This window comes from Dysidea avara, chromosome 7 (genome assembly GCF_963678975.1).
Source record: "Dysidea avara chromosome 7, odDysAvar1.4, whole genome shotgun sequence".
Taxonomy (NCBI): domain Eukaryota; kingdom Metazoa; phylum Porifera; class Demospongiae; order Dictyoceratida; family Dysideidae; genus Dysidea; species Dysidea avara.
The window spans coordinates 37,537,639-37,548,398 of record NC_089278.1 but is presented as its reverse complement, the minus strand read 5'-3'; the positions used below and the strand labels follow the sequence as shown (position 1 = coordinate 37,548,398).

Genomic DNA, 10,760 nt, shown 5'->3' with positions numbered 1-10,760 from the left:
TGGTTTAAAGAATTCTATAGCTCAAGCACTTCAAAAAACTACTTCAATGCTTTTATTACAATATATAAGGTAGCAGATGACAAAGTTCAAGAGCATAGGACTAAAACTGAGAGACCAGATCTAAATTTCTCAACTAAAACACTAAGCCGAGTCTTTAGTTAGTACTTCTAACTGGATGATTTTAAAGTGTCACAAACACATCTGATACAAAAGGGAGTCGAAAGCAAGCAGAGAAGCCATTGGAATTAGTAGCATGCCCCTTTAACAATTATATTTCCTAATAAAGCAATATTATAGGCTTGAGTGTATTTTAATTTTTAGCATTATAATAGACGCATCAAGCATAATGTTGGCATAATGCTAGCGTAATGGGCATTATTTAAAACATAATATAGGTGAGAAGCTCCCCTACAGTGAAAAGGTTGCAATAAAATTCTCTATAGGTAAATAAAAAATACAACTGTAGTTGTGGTGATTACTATAAGGTTTTGTTTCAAGACTAAGTTACCAGCATTTATTTGATAAACAGTAATATGGTTTGATAATATTTGATATACATTGCAACTGTTAATTACAATAAACATGCAGTTATTAAGTTCATAAAGTAATATATATACTGTAAAATTTCATCTTAAATTCTTCCTTGTTGGCTTTGCCATTGATAAGAAAACTTCTTTTCTGCTGCGATACTCACCAATCCTTTGTTCAGAATATCTGAAATGGAAAATGTTAATACTTAACTACTATTACCAGGAGTAGTACATAAAGTAGGGAGGTACTCTTGTTATTACTATAGATTCATCTGTGAGACCATGTAGTCATCAAGGACAATTAGCTTAAACACTTGCTATAAAATAGATGGCTTCATTAAAGTGGTGGCCACGATGTGCTGTTGTGCTGTTTTACTCAACAAGTGATTCACAAAAACTATTTAACCTTAACCTAACACAGTCACACACCTAGCTAGGCAGTTAGCATAATGATTTCAAAATCGTTTTACTTAAACATGTGATATTTTATTTACGGCCCCATATTGAAATTATTTTGCTACAGTACTAGCTCAGTGTGAACACTCAATCATTTACATAATACGGATAGTTTCTTTAACTTGTATATATGCCATAAACCAAGAAATGTTTCCACGAAATAACTTGCACAAGCTCATCACTGGATATAGATGCAACCTTCCTTGGTAACAACCTTGTAAGCTGTTTAGGATTTATTAACAGTGAACGGAGCACCTAATGACATTCACATACTGTAAATGACAAAAGTTTGGAACAACTTAATATTTGGCAAAATCAGCATGCCAACCAGGTTGACTAAATGACAAAAGTTTGGAACAACTTAATATTTGGCAAAATCAGCATGCCAACCAGGTTGACGGATATAGCATGTAGCCAATAGTCAATAAACTAAACAAATAAACTTCATTTGATTCACCAAACTTTAGTCTTGCAAAAACTTTTGTCATTTACGATGGTATAATCGCATGGACATGCAGAGATTATACTCACGTGAGATAGTCAAAATCTATCTGAGATGATCCAGCTTGAATGAGTCCATATATACCCCACATCAGGTAGCAGGCCTGAAGTAGAAATGACACACAAGACAGTAACATGTGCTCTGTATGATCACCAATACATGAAGCATGGAAGGTACATATATCATATATCAAACAAGTACAGGGCAAGCAAGAAGGGAAAGAAAACTACATGCATTTAATAAATTCTGTTAGGGACCATAAAAATATAAACAAAACAAGGGAGATCACCTGTGGACATACCAGTAGACATTTCATCCCTACTTTACTGCATTTGGGATGAAATGTCTAGCAGGTATAGGTGACCTCCCTTGTTTTATTGTTTTCCTTGTACTTGTTTACTTTTTCATAGTAAAATCATGACTAGTGAACCACCCTGTACCACATCAAAAAAAAAAAGTGCCAGACGTATCATACACTACGCATCTGAACAAGCACCTCAACAATCAACTACTGAAAAGTAAAGAGGTCATTATGCTTTGCTTTCAACTACATTTAGTCTGTCATACATCATTACATGAACAGTACAATTAAGAAGCACCTCTGCAATCAACTCATCACTACAGAAAATAGGGTCTTCCCTTTAGAAACTTGATAGTCAAGCCATTACACGCTATCACGAACTTATACATTGCACAATCTATGATCACAATAATTGCACACACCGAATGGCATTTTTGGCATCGTAATTGAAATACCAAAATATATTGCAAATATAGTGACTGAATTGGTGTAATGAACATTGGAAACGCTGCAGTATTTCAGTGAAATCTAGTTTTATATACCTCCTTGCTTCAGAGTATTACTTTTATTTAATGTCCACTATATGTACACGAATACTGGCAAACAAGAACCAAAATAATTTATGGTTGATCACTAGTGAAAAGAAATGGCACACAAAAGAACGACAATGATGTGTTATGGTAAAATGCTGTCAGTCTACCGTCTAACAATGATTAAAAAGCCTCGAGTTGCTCATAACTTGATCAGTAGAAAATTTCACTAAATAAAAAATTTGTAGCAACCTTTTGTAAACACTTCGAGATGACAGGGCTTAACCAATACTGCATAGCTGGTTTCTAGTTTGGTGAAGAAAAAAAAGTACAAACTCCATAATCCCTAATACACAATACTACTGCATGATTAAAGTGATACTTTACAATAGAACTATTATTGAAGACAATACTGTATAGTCAACTTCACAAACACGATATATTTTTCATAAAACAATTCTCTTTAATTTGTACACGAAGGAGAAATGCAGTCTTTCATTAATACCGATTTTCCAGATTTTCCAGTTTCCTCTGAGATAAACAAACCTACACACAAACACATGTAATATTTGCCCAGTGGCTTTTCTTGTTCTCCTGATTGTGTACACCATGACCGTTCCACTGATGCGGTCACACCCTCTGCCAGGCACTGATAGTACACAACTATAGTGTACAAATGACATACACACATACACTACACTAGACTACACACCAATAAGAACTGGCTGGCCTCCATGTATAAGTCTTCTACCATTTCATCTGTCACTGTATTGGAGTTCTCACCTGTAGAAAGGTAGGAATATTAATAGATATTGGAGGGAACAACTTTTACCCATAGGATGGCCCATGACATTATTTATTGATTTATAAATTTTAGAAGCAAATGTGGAGACAGTCCTGTACGCAAGCCAGGTACTGACGCTGATAATTCTAAATGGATTCTCTGCAATCAACCATATTGGTTTTTCATATGTAGGTCACATTTGAGACCATAGATATATTGATTGAAAACACCTCTACTATTACTTACACATTTTCAGCCAGTCTGTAAGTCAAGTCATTAGGTCTAAGTCCCTGAAATTAGGTTAGGTAATCCTAAGGCTGCAGCACATGTTGCTGTCAGACCTTCAGTGCTGGTCACTGTAAAGTGCTAATAATAAATACTTTAGGTTTAAGGAAGAAAATCCATCCCTCCTGGAGGAAGACTGAGTGTGGCCCCGACTAGACATTGGGTGACCTGCAGTTCGAATGCTGGGACTGGAGGGATTTTTTTCCTTACTTTGGCCCCTTTTCTGTTACACCTTTTCAGCCAGTCTGTAAGTCAAGTCATTAGGTCGAAGTCCCTGAAATTAGGTTAGGTAATCCTAAGGCTGCAGCACATGTTGCTGTCAGACCTTCAGTGCTGGTCACTATAAAGTGCTAATTATATAACTAAGTACTAAGAATAATACGAAACGCGGTTAAAATTACGTAATAAATAAATAAATAAATAATTAATAATTAATGTTTGAGAAAACTACGAGGCCTAGAGACATGAACTAACCGGGGATAGATTCGCCTGTGAATGAAGGCACAAACGTATAATCGTCGCTCCTGTTTGTGCTGATGACCTGACCATACGTGTAATTCTATATAACGCCCTGTACCACACCCTTGCTTAATTACTTACATATTGCGCGAAGAAGATTAGTGATGCCCGTGCAGGAGAGCCAGAAGCCACCTGTGTAAACAAGAAGATTACAGAAGCCACTTGTGTAAACAAGAAGATTACAAGTAAGTTTTTATGTTTGTAACATCTCAAGTCTCCATGCCAGCTGCCAGTGGATTCACTGATTCATGTAAATAAACAATACAAGAAAACATTAAACTGACATATGCCACGCTCTTTACAATAAGCTTACAGTTACATATAAAATACAAGTAAACAATTTTGTCTTGTGCAGCTGGCATGGCGAACTTTCTTTGTGTTGGTGTCAGGCAATTCAATACGTGCTTAATCTTTTTTGCCTTCACCTGGCGTAGCTACTAGGCTCTAGTGGCTTGGCTGTCTTCCTTTATCTGGTTCATCTGGCTTGCATACGCCTACAGCATTGTGTAGCTATCTCCTGAAAGTTGTGTATGCATAACTATGGTGTGTCACCCATCACTGTGCCATTGCTACATCACTGATGAACCTTACTTAGCTCTAGTTGATGTTGATATGCATTGCTGTATATTGGCTAATAATTTTTATCTGCATGGTGATGTTGCCTATAATGTATTGCTGCATACAATACTGCAATAATGTATAGTTCTCTCCTGTATGTTTTGTATACATATACTTTGTACACATCACTGTGCCATTTATACCACACCAATGATGTACTGGCACTTAGCTACTGGTGGCCTTTAGTTACGATGCCACTATAGTGTTATATCTGTCACTACTGTGACATATTGAGTTGATTTGGGGATAATGCATTCACCACCTAATAGCCTCACCGGGGGGCTGTCACGTTGGTGTATGTACTTGGTTATATGTGACGTGGTCCTAGTAATAAAATAATAATAATAAAAACATAGTAGCATCATTTGTGTATGTACTTTTAAAGAACACGAGTTGGAGGTGGCCTTCTGCCATCCTGGAGCAAATCGTGGCCAGCCATGATGAGCAATAAAAAGCTTGCTTGCTCAACAGGTGTAGTGGTAGGACAAGGCAATTTCACAATGATATGCTTGACACCACATTCTGTGAGTTTCTATCCTACAAGAGCTTGCACTGAGGAGTATTACAATGTACATGTAAAGCATATCCCAACAATTCATACATTACACTAATAGCAAGTTATCTGAATGACCGTATCTTTGGTTTGACTAAAATTCTGATGCAAAGTGTTTTTAAAGTGTATCCAAAAAGGACAAAACTGAAAAAATATAATACCACCAGCTGGCCCATCACCTACTGCACGCTACCACTTTCGAACAGTTTGTCCTCTGTTGTACATCATGGCCTTCAACGTGTTGTAGACAATGGACATGCACTCTAATGACAAGTGCCTTTGCAACATGATCTTTGCAACATGATGATACAACTTTGATAGTGGCATATAACTACTCTTAGTGAAGGTATTGATATTGTGACGGTCATAGCAGTCAAGCTTGGGCAGCTAGCAGACCAATAAAGATGTCACAAATGATTGTTAACATTATTACAGTGTATGCATTATCTCAAATGTGACTACGAGAGTTGAGTTGTGATCACCCAACAAGGTTAAATTGACAATTCACTTTCATTGAGGAGTTAAACAGTTGTTTACAAGATATACAAAGAGACATCATAGGATCACATGATCGCATGCACCAGATCATCCCATAACATTAAGAAAGTATAGACAGACAGACAGACAGACAGACAGACAGACAGATCATCTTACTTAACCTTTCCCACTCAGCAAGAGACATCATCAAAACAAACAACAAAAGACTTGTTCAAAAGTTTTACTGCACAGGGAATAAAAATCTATTGCTCTGACAGACCCAAACACGACATTCCACAGCACATTACTAACCTTGGAGGATAAATGTTTCTTCAAGGTACATACGTAGCCATGTTAACTGGTAGTACACACTAGATGACTTATCAGTATTAAAGTCAGTAGTGTCAAAGCCTACAAAATAGCAGCATGATTCACACAAACACAGGTACATATACACACTCACCAGCTAACCCATAAAAGAAGTCACCCAAGTCAAATCCTCTGAAATTTGGTCCAGCAAATTCAAGGTCAACAAAAGTTACTGAGTCTAAGAAACAAAATAGCACCATAAGAAATGGATACCTACAGTAGTTTGTACATGAAAGATGTGATATAGGGTCACAATCTGTATGCTCTATGATATTATTCAGTATTGGGAAACCACTGAACTCTCCAGACATCAGTATATTGTAAAAACTACAAGGCTATCATTAGAGCTAACAATGTGTGACCTACACCTTGAACTCAAACTAATACTACACAGCAGCAAGAGAATTATTTTTATGTTGTAGACTAAAAAAATAATTGACTTTGTCATTTAGCCACAGAATGTTACATAACACCAATCAAGGTCATAACACATGTCAACAGTATAAACAACTGCACACTGGGAATGTACTGCTTGTGTGGCTAATTGTCATGAAAATGTCATACCAATGCTATGTTGTTGCCAAGAATAACTTCTACAACATTAACACACAGAACAGCCTGTACCTTCATCCAGTGAGTATATCATATTCCTGTACTGTACATCATTGTGACACAGTACTACTGGACTATTGAGTTGATCCAAGTGACTCTTTAACTCATCACATTCTCTCCTCAACTCCTCCACTGATCCTATCAGCTTCTTCATCCTAAAGTGATGAGCAAACACTGATGAGGAGACAGATCCCCAGTATATTTTATACCTGTGATTGGGTGTGACAGTGACTACTTAAGCAATTATCATATTTAAAATCACTGTCACTTCAGCTACTAACACTTGTGTACTTTCAGTGCAACAGTACAACTAAGGTAACTGAAGGTTGAGATGGGTAGGTTAAAACAGTGGGCCTGAGCTGAGGACCTGTGACTCTGGGTATTAATGATATCAACTTCATAATATCAATACACTTCTATTTTATACTAATCTGCATGACTCTCAATCACAAAGCACTACACACCAACGATACTCTGTAAAGGGTCTTCATGACTTTAGCCTGTAGCCGGCAGCTGGTTGGCATTGGGCGATCATTCTTTACAAGTCCAGCCACATAAGTGGCAGATCCAGTGATGTGCTTTAGCCATCCACTGAACTTGTCATAGGTACTGGCTTTGTACTTCATGTGAAGCATGGGGCCACTACTTCATCGAAGCAGCTACTCCCCTAATGAGTGACTTGCTAGGCAAACAATATGATGGGTTAGTGGAAAGGTACCTAGTGGTATTTACTGTGACAGAAAAATGGTCTACCTATGCCATCATTACCTGCAGAGTTAGCTAGTACAATGCATATAAACATCATGAAGTACGTCATATCTAGGGATCTCATGGGTTCCTAGTCCCTGGTGCTCCAGTCCACTGTTTTTACCTACCTGGTTGAGACACACCTTAACATCTCCTTACAATTTCCTGGCCAGTTAGGACAATGTTGTGCAACTATGTTTACATGGTGTACTGCTATTGAACTTAACACTTCAAATGTGATCACTCAAACCTCTGAGCTAAATACTATGGCTACCTGTCATGTGATTGCACAACTTCCTAACTGTAATGCTATTAGGTAAGCCTTTGTTGTGGTCAATATGGGAACACCACAGGATACATTATGGAGTGGTGATGGAATGTGACAAATACCACAATGTTGCTGGGCAACACAGCGCTCATAATGATATATAGTCAGAAACTAAATAATAACAAAGGACATTTTATCATGAAGTTCAATAAAAACCAGTGTTTGATCACTATCATTATGGACTGATATTGTTGTCATACATTAGCAAAGATGTTTACTACATGTCCCCATTATGGACTCTTGATAAAATTATTTAACTCTCCAAACAACCTCAACTATAACATTCCCATCACAAGCAATGACAATAAAATTATGTTGTTGATAACAGCCTTATCACATCTAGTAAATAATGGAAATTACCACATAACGAGCTATGTACTGAGATACTCTTGCAGAAGTTGATAAATCAGCAATATGCTTTGTAAAGAACAATGTCAGACTAAATTCATAGTGGACTGTACCACATACCTCAAATATTGTTGCCTAGTAGCACCATATGTACATTGCTACTGTGAGACTTCGCAACAACCACTCTTGTTCTTACAACCATAGTGATATATACTTCCAACCAAAAGTGCATGTATTTGCAGTACATGTAATTAAAGAAGCCACCAGTTGTGTCATTGTAAAGTAGTCCTGTACTCATCAATACATTGCTCCCTCCCCCCTTGGGGCTATACACTGGGGAATTGACATGAAACTATTCCCCAGCTTTACTAGTATCTCTTGCAGGTATGGCAAAATTCCACTAGGGCATATGGTGGGGCTATCACACACTAGATGGGGGAATTTGACGCCACACACACACACACCACAAGGACTAACAATAGCCCTGTAGAATCATATGCTACTGGGATCAAGGTTTTTGAAGTTATCTTGCTTGCTTGATTTCGTTTGAAAAGGGCCTTGATTGCTCAACAAATTAACACATATTTTGTAAATTCTCATTATGCTTTTAAGCTAGCTTGATTGCCACCATTGAGGACTTCTTGATAGCTTGATTAAGTGCAATTTTAACTTTGATTGCTTGATTCAACTTGATCCCGGTCGCAGAGTTCTGCAGGACTATTGGTAGTGATTATCCCTTGCACCATCCAATCCCATACCACACCCACACACACCTACCTTGCAGTTCTGGCTTCAGTCTCTAAAGCTTTGGGTATCTCATCCAGCCAGGTATTTAAGAATGAACTGAACAACAATGGCTGTTTCAAGTCTTCATCTGGCAAAGGTAGTGCATGCATCCTTGCCATCTGTCTAGCTATCCTTCTACCCATCACTTCATCACGAACCTCATATAATTCTAATTGTCTTCCTTTAGCATATCCATAACATAGTCCATTATCAAAATGAGCATATACTGGTGGAGTCCCTATGTGTTTGTTGAGGTATACCAGATTCTTTATCTCTGATTCTCTGTTGATAATTTTTTCTGTGTTTCTACCGTATACTCTGACAAGTAGCATATCTTCTTCTTCACCATACTTTACACCGACTAGACAATTAGTCAGACCTCCTTCAAACACTTTGAACTTCACTGTATCGTGTTTCCATTGTGGACGGACTAGTTCCAACACCTTTAATATTCCAGACTGGTAAAGTGACGAGTCGATGCAAACAGACACGTACGGTACAACAACGTCTAACATGATGAAACACAAACTTGAAATAAATAGGATCAGAACTCGTTGTTGCTATTTAAAGACTTACTGTAGATGCTAGCTCATTTATAATTAGTCACCCATCTGGTCTTCAAACCTGTTACGCAAGAAAGGGTAGTCTCGCTCGTTAGCTCATGATAAATCGCAAATGTTCCGCCCGCACATGCTTAGACGATTCGTTTAATTTGAATCTCCAGGAAATCGACTACAGCTTGCCCAGAGGAAAACATTACATACATACAATTCGCAAGTCTATTATGTTGCTATGTTGGAATTGACCTGTCCACTAGACCATAGACTCTGGAATCAGCACGGAATAGAAAGCAATCGAAAGTTGAATATTTACAATTATTGGCAGAATTTGACAGATTAAGTAGCTATCTCCAGTTATTATGAAACTATCGAAATTTCAGCACTTGGCCATTACCAACCAGCCTCCATTGGAAACTACCTGAATTTCATCAAATTTTCCAACCCTACCATAACTATCCCCAAATCTACTGTAAGGAAATGTTTAGATGATGCTGCCTAAGTATTCTAGCCTCTGAGAGGATATTTTTGGCTAGGAATAATAAAGAGTGGCTGGATGTGACTAGTATTAGCTAATTTATATCAGTAGCTTCTTTTTATTTTATTTTTTATATTCACACCCTTGCGGCGCCATCCCCACGCAGGTTCTTCCTTAGGACCATACATATGGTCGCATGTGACCGAGGACTATCACACTTTCTGTAATTTATGTACTTTCATCATTTCATAATTGATGGTTTTCTCTCTTAACAGCTAACAATACAAAAACGACCAAAAACTATAGCTAGCTACAGCACTATTATTTTACTAATGCACATATCTTGCCTATCAATGTCATACCCTACCCGAGTAGAGGCTAAGAAGTTTGTCAAAATCCCACTGTGACCCTTACAAATTTTTTACTAGGGATTCCATTTTCGGCAAGCTGTTGTCAGCGGGAAGTAGCTAAGTAGATATAGATAATGACACCAGCTTTACGACACACACTGATTATGATGACAACTGAGACCATGACAGACTATAGTCAAAGATGTACAAATTTAGCTTCTTTCCTTGATCAGTAACACATTGCCAATTAACAATGATTGTACACTAACTGAATTTGAACGCATTATCTGACTATATTTTATGAACAGTAAGCACTAATCGTAAGATATTGTATTTATACTCAATTTTTTGTGAGTTTTACAATTATTAATATACATACATACATACATACATACACGAACCCTGTTTCTCTGTACAACATTATCAAAAAAAAAGGAAGATAATTAACTTTGCAGAGCGATTTGAGGTTACAGGAGACTTATCATTAAAATCCACTGTTGTATTGTTGAGAGTTGAGAACAATGCATAGTCAGTTGGTCAGTGCCTGTCATTATTTTGATATAAACCAATACCAAGGGTTCATAATACAAGTAGCTAATGATCATAGTCAAATTAATAGTGGACTCCCCA

The 10,760-nt window shown here is 37.4% G+C and overlaps 1 protein-coding gene across 2 annotated transcripts; it reads right to left on the bottom strand.

Annotated features, from left to right (window-relative positions):
* Positions 1-513: 513 nt before the first annotated feature.
* LOC136260868 (probable ethanolamine kinase) lies at positions 514-9,615 on the bottom strand. Of its 2 annotated transcripts, none has more exons than XM_066054769.1 (8): positions 9,322-9,615; positions 8,737-9,273; positions 6,549-6,691; positions 6,019-6,102; positions 5,868-5,966; positions 3,032-3,102; positions 1,518-1,591; positions 514-714 (listed from the first exon to the last, which is right to left on the bottom strand). In XM_066054769.1, exons 2-8 carry the CDS (start codon positions 9,258-9,260, stop codon positions 627-629), a joined length of 1,083 nt encoding a protein of 360 aa, XP_065910841.1. In that variant the 5' UTR covers positions 9,261-9,273; positions 9,322-9,615; the 3' UTR covers positions 514-626. The 2 variants fall into 2 exon arrangements, with proteins under 2 accessions (XP_065910841.1, XP_065910842.1); XM_066054770.1 differs by having other exon boundaries at positions 8,737-9,253; positions 9,322-9,613.
* Between the last annotated feature and the right edge of the window lie 1,145 nt (positions 9,616-10,760).

What these genes read in the sequence shown, in the direction of transcription:
- LOC136260868 (XM_066054769.1), bottom strand. Translation starts at nt 9,260, where the DNA reads ATGTTAGACGTTGTTGTACCGTACGTGTCTGTTTGCATCGACTCGTCA. An exon ending in GATATACTCACTGGATGAAG is followed by an intron (nt 6,103 to 6,548) that starts GTACAGGCTGTT and finishes TTTGTTTCTTAG; the next exon opens with ACTCAGTAACTTTTGTTGAC. An exon ending in CTTCTTTTATGGGTTAGCTG is followed by an intron (nt 5,967 to 6,018) that starts GTGAGTGTGTAT and finishes GCTATTTTGTAG; the next exon opens with GCTTTGACACTACTGACTTT.